Source organism: Bison bison, unplaced genomic scaffold (assembly GCF_000754665.1).
Source record: "Bison bison bison isolate TAMUID 2011002044 unplaced genomic scaffold, Bison_UMD1.0 scf7180017864244, whole genome shotgun sequence".
Lineage (NCBI taxonomy): Eukaryota > Metazoa > Chordata > Mammalia > Artiodactyla > Bovidae > Bison > Bison bison.
This window is the reverse complement of record NW_011494816.1, coordinates 1,727,046-1,740,615: the sequence shown is the minus strand read 5'-3', so window position 1 is coordinate 1,740,615 and position 13,570 is coordinate 1,727,046. Positions and strand designations below refer to the sequence as shown.

Sequence of the window (13,570 nt, the reverse complement as noted above, 5' to 3'; positions counted from 1 at the left end):
AAAAAGGGCCCCCCCCTTCCACTCCCAGTGAGATGGAGCCACCAAAAGGTTTTGGAGGAATGGCATGATCTGACTTGGTTTTAAAGGACTGCTCTGGATGCAAAACACAGACTGCAGAAAAGTAAGGGAAGATACGGGAAGATCTGAAGGAAGAAAAGGGCTATAATCCAGACATGAGGTGATGGTGACCTTGAGCATGGTAGGAGAATGGTAGAGGTGGTAAGCAATGGTCAGGTGCTGGATGTATTTTGAAGACGGTGTTGACAGTATTGGCTGATAAAGTGGATTTTGCTTCAAACATCTTTTCTTTTCCTTAGGTAGGAATAGCATAGGTTGTGATGCCTGGGTTCAAATTCTTCTTTACCACTTACTATAACCTTTAGGCAAATGACCTAATTTTTCTGTACCTTAATTTCCCTGTTGGAAAAATTGGGAGAGTAAAATAACTACTTCATAAAGTTGACATAAGGGTGAAAGGATTTATTTGTAAAGCACTTAGAACAGTATCTGCCATTTAGGAAATACTACGGGCTTCCCTGGAGGCTCAGACCTGCGATGTGGAAGATTCAAGTTCAATCCTGTGTCAGGAAGATCCCTTGGAGAAGGGAATAGCAACCCACTCCAGTATTCTTGCCTGGAGAATTCCATAGACAGAGGCGCCTGGAGGGCTATAGTCCATGCGGACACAGTGTCAGACACAACTGAGTGCACACACACACGCACACACGCGCGTGCGTGCAAGTGATTACAAGACAAAATGAGCATTCATCAATCCCTAGCTTATGTCAGGCTCTGGGTTGAGTTATGAACTTTTCTTTCACTACTTTAATAGTTTGGTGGTTTAGTAGCTAAGTCGTGTCCGACCCTTGCAACCCCATGGACTGTAGCCTGCCAGGTTCCTTTGTCCATGGGATATTCCAGGCAAGAGTACTGGAGTGGGTTGCCATTTCCTTCTCCAGGGGATCTTCCCGACTCAGGAATTGAACCAGGGTCTCCTGCATTGCAGGCAGAGTCTTTACCAACTGAGCCACAAGGGAAGCCCTAATAGTTTGTAGATATGTACTTAAAAGATCATTTAACAAAAGAATGTCTCCCTCACTAGAATGAGGGCTTTATAAAGGAAGACACTGACTATTCACTCTTCTACCCTGATAATGAGAACAATGGTCACAATCATGAAAGACTTATTTATTTAATGAATGAATGACCTGATTACGTTTCATCATAATAATCGTTTTATACTTTCATCTACTCAGCAGTGTAAAAAAAAAATCCCCTTTATCTTTTGATCTTCTGTATCTAGTAGAGTTCTAAGCACCTGAACTCTATAAACAATTTCTGTAATCTGCACTAAATTTATGATATTACCAACCTAAAGGGCTATTTGGCAAAAAAGAACAGCTAATATGGACAAATGGAATAACCTGTTGCGGCAAACATTCTTTTATGAAGATGTCTGAAATAATCTTCTTATTTATGTATGTGCCAGTATACCAACCAAAATCCATTGGTTTTACTACAGAAATGCTAATCATAAAAGATGGACACTCAAATGATGTACCTTCAAACTGCAAGTCATCTACCGTTGCCATTCAGTCAGTGGGTCGTCTCCCAATTATTAGGAAGATAATTTGCAGAGGTCTAAAAGGAAAAAATAAATACACTTCATAGGATACCATAATAAAATATCTGCAGACAAATATTTTAGGGTTATACATGGTGTTGCTTTCCCTTGTGTCCTTTTTTAGTGGGATTTGACCCACTAAATGTGGGTTTATACAAAGATAACCATTTAGCATCAGATACTATCAAAAATGTTATAAAGAAACTAAGGGGGTGGCGAACAGGGGCCCATTGGTTCCATCCAATCTCACTTACAATGTGGGTGTTAAGGGCCGAGTGCAGCCTGGAGATGGAAGGATGAGAAAGGGGAGGCAGGGATTTGATAGAAATGGCTCTGAGGGCAGTGAAGAGCAAAGGTCGTCAGCCTAGCCCATGGTTAAGGGCACAGGCTCTGGGGTTGGACGGACTTGGGTTTGAGTCCCAACTCTGCTGCTTCTGGCTATTTTGACTATGGGCTCCTCAGCACCTATTTCCTCATCTGTAAAATGGGTTTATAATTGTACCAGCTATGGTTTTTCCAGTGGTCATGTATGGAGGAGAGAGCTGGACTGTGAAGAAAGCTGAGCACCGAAGAATTGATGCTTTTGAACTGTGGTGTTGGAGAAGACTCTTGAGAGTCCCTTGGACTGCAAGGAGATCCAACCAGTCCATTCTGAAGGAGATCAGCCCTGGGATTTCTTTGGAAGGAATGATGCTAAGGCTGAAACTCCAGTACTTTGGCCACCTCAGGTGAAGAATTGACTCATTGGAAAAGACTCTGATGCTGGGAGGGATTGGGGGCAGGAAGAAAAGGGGACGACAGAGGATGAGATGGCTGGGTGGCATCACCGACTCGATGGACGTGAGTTTGAGTGAACTCTGGGAGATGGTGATGGACAGGGAGGCCTGGCGTGCTGCGATTCATGGGGTCGCAAAGAGTCGGACACGACTGAGCGACTGAACTGAACTGAACCCACACGATGTTGGGTGCCATTAACTGAGACAAGTGAGTGTGAGGCGCTTAGTGCACAGAGAAGAAATAGTAGGCGCTGGAGTAATGGGAGCCCTGCAGCCTGGGTCCCCCTGAGCCCAGGATGGTTTGGGAAAGAGCTGCCCCAGACGCACGGGTAGTGTTTTTGGAGGAGGAGCTGGGCCGCAGAGACCCAGGTGGATAGATCCCAGGGTCTTTCAGTCCTGGGCCGGCCCCGCACACCCCGCTGCCTCACCTCGTGGGCGCTCGGAGTCCAACCTGTCTGGGTAAGCCTGGGGCCTCAGATTCTCCGCGCAAGTTCTGGTCCCACGGAGTTGCCGGAAACCGGAGATCCGGGGGGCAAAACTTCTCCACCTCCTCCGGGCAGAGCTCCGCCCCCTTAAAGAGACAGCAGCTCCCGGAGACCTCAACAAGCAACACCATCCACAGCTCACTCCCTCCGCCACCCATCTAAGGGCGAAGATCGGCTTCTTAAAGAGGCAGGTGGCCCGGGGCGGAGCGATGGGGATGTCGAGAGGGTTTGCTTTGGTCACCTGTTACCCGGGGTCAGGGGTACGGGAAGCAGAGAATTCTCTAGAGTGGGGTTTACTTTATATTTGGTTATATCTCTTTTCTTATTGAAATATGGAACAGCTTAAGGAACGACAACTGTAAAAAGGAAAAAATGCCATCAATCCTCCCACTCTTGGCCATTTTTAAAAGAAAATTATTAATTTACTTATTTTAAAAGTCTAATTAACCATGGAGGGAGATGCAAGTCAATTGCTTTTTGAGTGGTTGAATGCCCATGATCTGCGTCAGGAGGATGTCTGTTCATGGAGCCACCTCCGTATGTGTGTAATTTGTTTCTTCACTCCTGCAACGGTCTGTCTTATGGTCTCTGGGCAGTGAGAGGTGGGTAGGGATTGGCATCTGTTACCCCTGTGTCCCCCGCACAGCATCTGGTCAATGCCTTGACTACCACAGGAGCCCAGTAAGCAATGAAGTTGCGCTGAGTGCCCTGGTGAGAAACATTTTGCCCCTGCTGCCAGTGTTTGCTTGGTTAAGACCTACACGTCCCTCAGATGTGGGTACACTTTGTTCCTCCTAGGGAAAGCCCTCCTTCTCCTCCCAGGATTTATTTTGCTCTCATCAGATCAGATCAGATCAGTCGCTCAGTCGTGTCCGACTCTTTGCGACCCCATGAATCACAGCACGCCAGGCCTCCCTGTCCATCACCAACCCCCGGAGTTCACCCAGACTCACATCCATCGAGTCAGTGATGCCATCCAGCCCTCTCATCCTCTGTCGTCCCCTTCTCCTCCTGCCCCCAATCCCTCCCAGCATCAGAGTCTTTTCCAATGAGTCAACTCTTCGCTTCAGGTGGCCAAAGTACTGGAGTTTCAGCCTTAGCATCATTCCTTCCAAAGAAATCCCAGGGCAGATCTCCTTCAGAATGGACTGGTTGGATCTGCTTGCAGTCCAAGGGACTCTCAAGAGTCTTCTCCAACACCACAGTTCAAAAGCATCAATTCTTCGGCGCTCAGCCTTCTTCACAGTCCAACTCTCACATCCATACATGACCACAGGAAAAACCATAGCCTTGACTAGACGGACCTTTGTTGGCAAAGTAATGTCTCTGCTTTTGAATATGCTATCTAGGTTGGTCATAACTTTCCTTCCAAGGAGTAAGCGTCTTTTAATTTCATGGCTGCAGTCATAGTGCCCTGTATTTGCCTAAACCGCAGCAGTTGCTATTATTTGCCCATCTTTGCTGGCCTGTGAGTAATTTGCAGGGAAGGATCAGGAATGATTCTGGTCTCTGGGTCCTCAGGGCAGCCCAAAACCAGGGACATGATATTTGCTCACCAAAGGTTAATTGTAGAGTGATCGAGTTCTGACTGTCTTAGCAGCATAAGCCAACATCACTGCCCACACAAGGTGGAAGCTGTGACTTTGGCTTCACTACACGGGGCCTTCACAATCCATTAGAATGACTTACATCTGACTAATGGGCTTCTCAGGTGTCACTCGTTGTAAAGAACGTGCCTGCCAATGCAGGAGACATGAGAGACACAGGTTCGATCCCTGGGTCAGGAAGATTCTGACTAATGAAATAATTATACACACACACACACACAGTGTATTTACTGGACTAACCTTGTGATCAGGCTTTATACATGCAGCTCTTTAATTCTCTGAACAATCCAGCAAGCTCAAGGAGACTATCCTCATTTTCTAAAGAGAAAACTGAGGTCATGTATGTATGTGTAGGTTACTTTGGTTGAATAGGTACCAGGAACACGTTACGACACACAAATTCATATGTGCAAGTGTTTCAAACACCTCTTATGCCCCATGTCCAACCCTCTTGGCTGCACCTGCTGCTAATTTCACCACCACAGGCCTTATTCCAGCTTCAGCAGGTATAACCTAAGTGGGCATCACCTCAAGTCCATATCACAGGCTTGTCACTTCCAGCATCAAGGCTCATGTCGTGGGGTCATGGGACTGTGGGAATGGTTCAGCACTGGGATAGTGCAGCCTGGAAGTGCATAAGTGGGGAGCGGTCTACGCCTCATGGGACAAATCTCAGACCAATGGAATTAGTAACTGAGTACATGTTTCTCTTTTTCCTCTCAGATGGACTCTCCTCAGGTATTTCATACAGTTTTCAAACTGGCTTGCAGAATCAAACAACCAAATGCCTTTGGCAGTGGCCAGTTTGATAATGCAATAGCTCTCCTTCCCACCCTGTTCTACAACTCTCGTCCTTCACTCCTGGTCCTTGGACTCACACTTGCCAACAAAGTACTCCCATGAGATAAGGAACCCACACTGAGGCCTGTCGGTACCAAGAGTGGTCCCAGAAAGCAGCCCTCAGGATAGAGTTTTGGAACCAGACTGCTCACCAGTCAAATGGCAACAACAACGCCACAGCTATGTTGGAAAGAGGTGATAATACATAGACTATATATTTCTTCTCGTGGAAATAGAAATAAAAGTTGCAGTGATATATTAATTATAATGATATGTAAGTTTTGGCTAAAAATGAAACAAGCATCGAATGTAACTGTACTGGTTTAACTAAAACAGCAATTCTCAACTGGGGAGTATTTTGCTCCTAGGGGATATTTGGCTATGTCTGAAGACATTTAAAAAATAATTTTATTAGGTACAGTTGATTTACAGTGTTGTGTTTGTTTCAGGTGTACAGCAAAGTTATTCAGTTATACATATACATATACTCATTCTTTATCAGATTCTTTTCCCATATAGGTTATTACAGACTATTGAGTAGAGTTCCCTGTGCTAAATAGTAGACCCTTGTTGGTTACCTATTTTATATATAGTAGTGTGTGTATAATGGCACCCCACTCCAGTACTATTGCCTGGAAAATCCCACGGATGGAGGAGCCTGGTAGGCTGCAGTCCATGGGGTCGCTACGAATCGGACACGACTGAGTGACTTCACTTTCACTTTTCACTTTCATGCATTGGAGAAGGCAGTGGCAACCCACTCCAGTGTTCTTGCCTGGAGAATCCCAGGGACGGGGGAGACTGGTGGCCTGCCATCTATGGGGTCGCACAGAGTCGGACACGACTGGAGTGACCGCAGCAGCAGCAGCAGCGTGTGTTATCCCCCTCACCACATTTCCCCTTTGGTGACCATAAATTTGTTTTCAAAATCTATGAGTCTGCTTCTGTTTTGTAAATAACTTCATTTATATCATTTTTTTTAAGATTCTGTGTGAGTAATGTCATATGATATTTGTCGTTCTCTGCCTGACTTATGAAAAAATTTTTTAAAGTTATTTTATTATTCTTATTGTTACTTGGCCACACCTCACAACACGTGAGATCTTAGTTCCCTGAGCAGGGATGGAGCCCGTGCCTCCTGCAGTGGCAGTGCAGAGCCTTAGCCACTGGACTACCAGGGAGGTCCCATGAAGACATTTTCAACTGTCACCACTTGCGGAGTGTTACTGGCCAGTGTGCTTCTAAACATCCTACAGTGCACAGGATAGCCCCTCACAGCAAAGAATTATCAAAACGTCAGTGGTCTCAAGGTTGAAAAAATCTGAGCTCAAAATGTTCATATTTCCTTAGCTCATTGGTCCAAATACATATGGTAAGGAAGGTGAGCCCAGCTGATACTATTTAGACCTCTACTGCTCCCTAGGTGGCGTTAGTGGTAAAGAACCTGCCTGCCAATGCAGGAGACTCAAGAGACTAGGGTTTCATCCCTGGGCGGAGAAGATCCCCCGGAGAAGGAAATGGCAACCCACTCCAGTATTCTTGCCTGGGAAATCCCACGGACAGAGGAGACTGGTGGGCTACAGTCCATGGGGTTGCAAAGAGTCAAATACAACTGAGCAATGGATGTACACACTGCTCTGAGCGGGGAATGAACCAGTGAGAGACAGAACCCACCCCACCATCACCTAGATAGAATGGAGGAAGAACGAGGGAAGAAGGGAAACTGAGGAGAAAGCCTTGCTTTGATGGACAGGGTTTGGGGTGGAGGGACAGTCTGAAAAGTATGAGCCTTGTTAGATGCTGCACATGATCCCAACAGAGTCCGTTCAGTTCAGTCGCTCAGTCATGTCCGACTCTTTGCAACCCCATGGACTGCAGCACTCCAGGCTTCCCTGCTGCTGCTGCTAAGTCACTTCAGTCGTGTCTGACTCTGTGTGACCCCATAGACGGAAGCCCACCAGGCTCCCCCGTCCCTGGGATTCTCCAGGCAAGAACACTGGAGTGGGTTGCCATTGCCTTCTCCAATGCATGAAAGTGAAAAGTGAAAGTGAAGTCACTCAGTCATGTCCGACTCTTCGAGACCCCATGGACTGCAGCCTACCAGGCTCCTCCATCCGTGGGATTTTCCAGGCAAGAGTACTGGAGTGGGGTGCCAACTCTGGAAACTTGCTCAAATTCATGTCCATAGATTTGGTGACCCATCCAACCATCTCATCCTCAGTTGACCCCTTCTCCTCCTGACAGAGTCCACTGATTTTCCGCAAAGAGGAAAGCTGGCAACCACACAACTAAGCCATGCTCTGAAAGTGCCTCCAACACCCCTGAGTGACATCCATCCCAGGGAAAAAGCTGCTGGCCCTTGCATTATTACTCAGGATGATGCAATGTTACAGAATTGCCACACATTATTTTGGCAAATGCACCGTTTTTGTAGAGTGAGCTGAGTCAGGTCAAATAAAACCAAGACCTGAGAATGGAGCTTTCCAAAGGAGATATCAGACTAGTCACATAATGACAGTTCTCTGGAACTGTGACTTTGTGAAGGGCTCCAAACCTATTCTTCCCCTTCCAGTGGTTACTAAATTCTTAATTTTCACAACAACCATGGTTGCAAAGCTAAATTTTTCAAGGCTGCCTTGGAGCTGGGAAAGGGGAATAAGACTAGAGCAAATTAAAACACCACAAAGCTCACTGTTCTTACCAAGATTCAGCAGTTCTTATTAAATAGACACTTCTCTGGTTATCAAAAAACCTTTCTTTGGTTAATTTACAGAACACTGAAAGAAGTTGAGTTTGACAATTTCTGCCAGTGTTCTCATGCTTTTTGAAGTGGATTTTCAGAGATTCTTACTCTTCTAGTTCAGAAGGGCTTCTAACTCGTTTATATTAAATGCATTTATTTTTTTATATGTAGACACTTCAGTCATCTTTTTTCATTTTAATTACCTCCATGACTCTTTTATATCTTCTTTCTGTTCTTTCACTAGCTACTTTTTCTTGCTAGTTCAAAGTTATACATTCATTTAATTTTATTTTGGTTGTTGCTTTTAACTCATTTTATTTTTTCTTATCAGCTTTTTAAGCTTATTATACATATACACACCACCCTATTGAACAAGTAGCTCCTAGTCTGCTGTTTTACATATTCCCCCAGTCTTTAATTCAACAATTGTGTATTTGTTTCCTAAAACTTCCATTTGACTCTTTAAAAAATCATTCTGGATAGCCTATTAATGCTTTTTTTTTTTTAATCCAGGAAGGCAAATGATTTAATAACTTGCTAGTGGAAGCTGATCTTTTCTGTCAAGGTATACCAGGGTGCCTGTGCTTAGCTCAGAACAAGTCATGTCTGACTCTTTGAGACCCAGTGGACTGTAGCCCAACAGGCTTCTCTGTCCATGGGGATTATCCAGGCAAAATTACTGGAGTGGGTTGGCATTTCCTTCTTCAGAGGATCTTCCCAACCCAGGGATCGAACCCAGGTCTCCCGCACTGTAGGTGGATTCTTTATCATCTGAGCCACTAGGGAAGCCCATGAATGCTTTAAACCTTTAATACGTAGTTGTAGTTATTTAAATAGTTTTTGTTGATAATTCTAATGTCTGAAATTCCTGAGGATCTAAATATTGCCGTTTCTGTTGATTCTCACTCATGGTGGTTTGTTTGTGTGTTGATAATTTTTGTGAGCTCATATTAGTTTCATCCTCATCTGTGTAAATTCTCAGCATCTAAATATGTTGTCTTTTCTAAAAAGTTCTACTTGACTCTATTTTAAAATACTTTTTTTGGCTGTGCTTCAGGGTAGGTGGGATTTTAGTTCCCCAACCAGGAATGGAACTATGCCCTCTGCATTGAAAGCATGGAGTCTTAACCACTGGACTGCCAGTGAAGTTCTGGCTCTTTTATCAAAAGTACATGGCCATTTTTGACACCAAGATACAGGGGATACTTCAGAGATGCATTGCTCTTGCATCTTCCAGAAGCAAGAAAATCTTCCAGAGTCACTGCTGATAAGGGATCACTTTGATATCCTTTTAGGAGTCTCCATCTTAATACAGGAATCTCAGAATCAGCTGCCCTATTCTACAGCTGGTTCAGAGCATAGATTCACCAACACAGAGCTTACAATGGCGCTTCCCCTCAGGGCTTCTCTAACTTTTGTTAAACTATTTGCCCAGGACTGTTTTACCCAGTTCCCTGTTTTGCTTTTACCCAGTGATATTAATTATGTGCATGTATATACATATGTGTAAATGCTTGGGGATCTTCCTCTAACTCTTATGAAAGTGAAGTGAAGTCACTCAGTCGTGTCCGACTCTTTCAGACCCCATGGACTGCAGCCTATCAGGCTCCTCCGTCCATGGGATTTTCCAGGCAAGAGTGCTGGAGTGGATTGCCATTTCCTTCTCCAGGGGATCTTCCCGACCCAGGAATTGAACCTGGGTCTCCCACATTGCAGGCAGACGCTTTACCGTCTGAGCCACCAGGGAAGCCCCAACTCTTATGAAAGCAGTACATTAAAATAGTTATTTCATGGAATAGCTGATTGTTTAGTGAGCAAAAGTCTGACATGCTGCCAGAAATTAGATTCTCAACTAACTTTTCTATTATTCAAAATTCCAAGTCTGCCCACACAAAATAAGAACAATATGATGAAATCCCACATACCATCACCCATATTTACTTACTGCAATTTTTCCATTGATCCCCTCTTTTCTTCTTTCTTTTTATGATTTTGTGAGGTCACTTTTAAAACTTAAACACATTTGTTTTGAAGAGAAATGCATTGACTCCATGGAATGGAAAACCATGATCTCTTGCCAGTAATAGAATGTAACTATGATAATAAAATGAAAATCAAAGTTATTAAAAATTAAGAAATAAACAATAAGATATAAAATTAATAATGAATTGATTTATACAAATACCTATCTGGAAGTTTTCCAGTGAGGATAAAGGAACAACTTGTGATCAATCAGTAATGAAGATATATCAGACTCATTGCTGTTCATTTAAAACAAGGATTCAGTTCAGTTCAGTTCAGTCGCTCAGTCATGTCCGACTCTTTGTGACCCCATGAATTGCAGCACGCCAGGCCTCCCTATGATTCTATCTTCTGGTGTTGATGTTATAGCACCAAGAATCCCAATTCCTAACACATATCTGCAATTGGAAAGGAAGGACAAAACATACTTAACCACTTTCTAGATTTCAATTATACATATTTATACCTTTAGTATAAATTTATACCTTTAGTATAGTATAATCTGCCTCCAGATGAACTGCTGGTTCTGGTACATCCCTTGTGCTTTCCCTTCTCTGTCTGTGCTGATGCCCTCCCCTCCATCGCCACCATTCCTCATCAGCAGGGTCTGCTCTCAGGCCTCCCCTGTGACACCAGCTCAGATCCCTACAGCTCTCCCGCTCTCCCTCCCTTCTGAACTCCTGGATCCTTGCCTGGACCTCTCCTGGGCACTGATCCTTCCTACGCAGCACTTGGCTGCCCAAGCACAAGTGTTATCCTCCTGCCCAGGCGGGGGCACCTTGGGACACGGCTGTGGAAATCCCAGGGCATGAACACGGCAAACAGAGGAGAGAAGGTCCCTGAGGTTATTGACTAATCTAATGTTTTTCAAACTGTGTTCTTTGGGAACCAAATCCCATAGATATGCTTTACTAGATAATGTTCCCTGGTCAAAATAGTTTGGGAAACCTGCATACTATACTCTCCTCTGGGCTTCCCTGGTAGCTCATCTGGTAAAGAATCCACCTGCAGTGCGGGAGACCTGGGTTTGATCCTTGAGTTGGGAAGATCCCCTGGAAGATGGCATGGCAATCCACTCCAGTATTCTTGCCTGGAGAAGCCCATGGACAGAGCAGCCTGGCGGGCTACATACCATGGGGTCGCAAAGAGTCGGACAAGACTGAGTAGCTAAGCACATACCTACTTTGTAGGTATAAACGATTGTTGGCTGCCAAAGTGTTGGTTGATATAATATACCACTGAAAATAACAGAATTACTAAAGGTTTGAAACTTCTATAGGCCACTGTAACATGGTGTATTGGCGATCCACCCCAAGGTTCAGCGATTTGTAGGAAGTCTCAGAGAACTTATCATATAGCCATCTTCATATAGCTGTGCTATAACAGTGAAAGTATACAAGACAAAATCAGTAAAGGGAAAAGGTACATGAGGTCAAAGTCCAGAGAAAAACAGGGAAAACTTCCCAGGGTCCTCTCCCAGTGGAGTCACACAGGATACACTTAACTCTTCCAGCAACAAGTTGTAACAACACATGTGAAATATCATCTATCAGAGGTCAATGCCCAAGGTTTCTAATGGAGGTTGGTCATACCCTGTCTAGCATGTACCTAAATTTCAGATTCCCAGAAGGAAAGCAGGTTTTTCAAAATACCTAAAATGTGGAAGGAAACCGAGTGTCCATTAACAGATGAAGGGATAAGCAAAATGTGTTATATACATACAATGGAATATTGTTCATCCAAAAAAAGAAGGAAATCCCATAACACACTACAACATGGAAGAAACTTGAGGACTATGCTAAGTGAAATAAGACAGTCATAAAAAGAAAAATGCTATAATGGTTACACTTACATGAAGCACTTAGAGACGTCAAAATCATAAAGATGGAAAATGTAATGGTGGTTGCTAGGAGCTAGCAAGAGAGGGGAATTGAGAGATATTGTTTAATGAGTATTGTTTCAGTTTCACAAGATGAAGAGTTATGCCGATGACTGGTAGGATAACAACATGAAGGTAAATTAATGCCACTGGATTATACACTTAAAATGGTTATAATGGTAAATTTTGTTTTGTGTAATTTATTACAATAAAAAAAGAAAAAAGTAATAGGACCAGTGATTGTAGATGTAGATCATGTAATTCTATTAACTGTTTAAATAAAAACTCTTTCCAAAAAAAAAAGTAAAGGAATAGGAAAAAGACATATTACGCTAATATTAATCAAAAGAAAGCTGGAATGGCTATATTAATTTCAGATAGAGCAAACCTCAGAGTATGGAAAATTACCAGGGATAAAGGCATTTCATAACAATAAAAGGGTCAATTTCCAAGAAGGCTTTACGTGTATGTGCCTAACAATAGAATATCAACATACATGAGGCAAAAACTGATATAACTGAAAGGAGAAACAGATAAATCCACTCTCATAGTTGGAGACTATCAGAAATGGATGGATCTCGCAGGCAGAAAACCAGAAGGACGTAGGAGAACTCAATAGCACCATTGGTCAACTGGATGTAATTGACATCTGTAGACCACTTTACCTAACAACAGTGGAATATATATTCTTGTCAACTTACATGGAATATTCACCAAGATAGACAACATCTGGGGTCATATAACATACATTAAAAAATATTTTAAAAAGTCATATATGCTTTGAGACCACAGTGGAATCAAACAGAAAAATACTTGGAAAACTCCAGGATGCTGCTGCTGCTGCTGCCTGTAGGTTAAACAAAACACTTCTAAATAACACAAGGCTAAATAAGAAAACTCAAGAGAAGGGTGGGACAAATTGAGAGAGTAGCATTGAAACATGAACATTACTATATGTAAAACAGATAGCCAGTGGGAATTTGCTGTGTGACGTAGGGACCATCTGGATGGTCTCAACACCATATTAGTATCTCAGGCTATGTACTAGGGTAGATTCTAGCATGGGGAAGGCAAGCAGAGCACAGACTCCAAGGACAGGGGAGAAGGTGAGTAAAAATCTGATTGCCCAAGTCCAGCTTACAGGTTAACCAGTAGTCATGCCCTCTCAGTGATCTTCTGCAATATCCCCTCTCACCACTCTTTCAACATCATACCAAAAGTTCTGGCTAATGCAATAAAAGAACAGGAAATAAGTGTATACATATAGGGAAAAATAAATAGAGCTGTCTTTGTTTGTAGGTTACATAGTTGTTTATGTAGACGATCTGAATGAACTGACCAAAAAACTACTGGAACTAACAAATGATTATGGCAAGTTTGTAAGATACAAGGTTACTACACAAAAATCAATTGCTTTCCTATATACCAGCAATTGCCAACATCCACTGGATCATCGAAAAAGCAAGAGAGTTCCAGAAAAACATCTACTTCTGCTTTATTGACTATGCCAAAGCCTTTGACTGTGTGAATCACAACAAACTGTGGAAAATTCTGAAAGAGATGGGTATACCAGACCACCTGACCTGCCTCTTGA

General features: G+C 43.3%; 1 protein-coding gene and 1 long non-coding RNA gene across 5 annotated transcripts in view; both read right to left on the bottom strand.

Moving 5' to 3' along the window:
• YIPF1 (Yip1 domain family, member 1) overlaps window positions 1-2,961 on the bottom strand; it is a 37,207-nt gene extending 34,246 nt beyond the window's left edge. For all 3 annotated transcript variants that reach the window (XM_010847151.1, XM_010847150.1, XM_010847152.1), the window contains exons 1-2: window positions 2,829-2,961; window positions 1,562-1,641 (exon numbers count right to left, since the gene is read on the bottom strand). In XM_010847151.1, the coding sequence (XP_010845453.1) occupies window positions 1,562-1,592 (31 nt within the window). In that variant the 5' untranslated portion in view covers window positions 1,593-1,641; window positions 2,829-2,961. The remainder of the gene's footprint in view (window positions 1-1,561; window positions 1,642-2,828) is intronic.
• A 6,870-nt stretch (window positions 2,962-9,831) lies between these two features.
• LOC104993759 overlaps window positions 9,832-13,570 on the bottom strand; it is a 9,141-nt gene continuing 5,402 nt past the window's right edge. The window contains exons 1-3 of one of the 2 annotated variants that reach the window (XR_825870.1): window positions 10,583-11,059; window positions 10,261-10,495; window positions 9,832-10,169 (exon numbers count right to left, since the gene is read on the bottom strand). This is a non-coding gene — a long non-coding RNA (uncharacterized LOC104993759). Of the gene's footprint in view, window positions 10,170-10,260; window positions 10,496-10,582; window positions 11,060-13,570 lie in introns of those variants that run through there. The other variant, XR_825871.1, reaches the window with a different exon arrangement.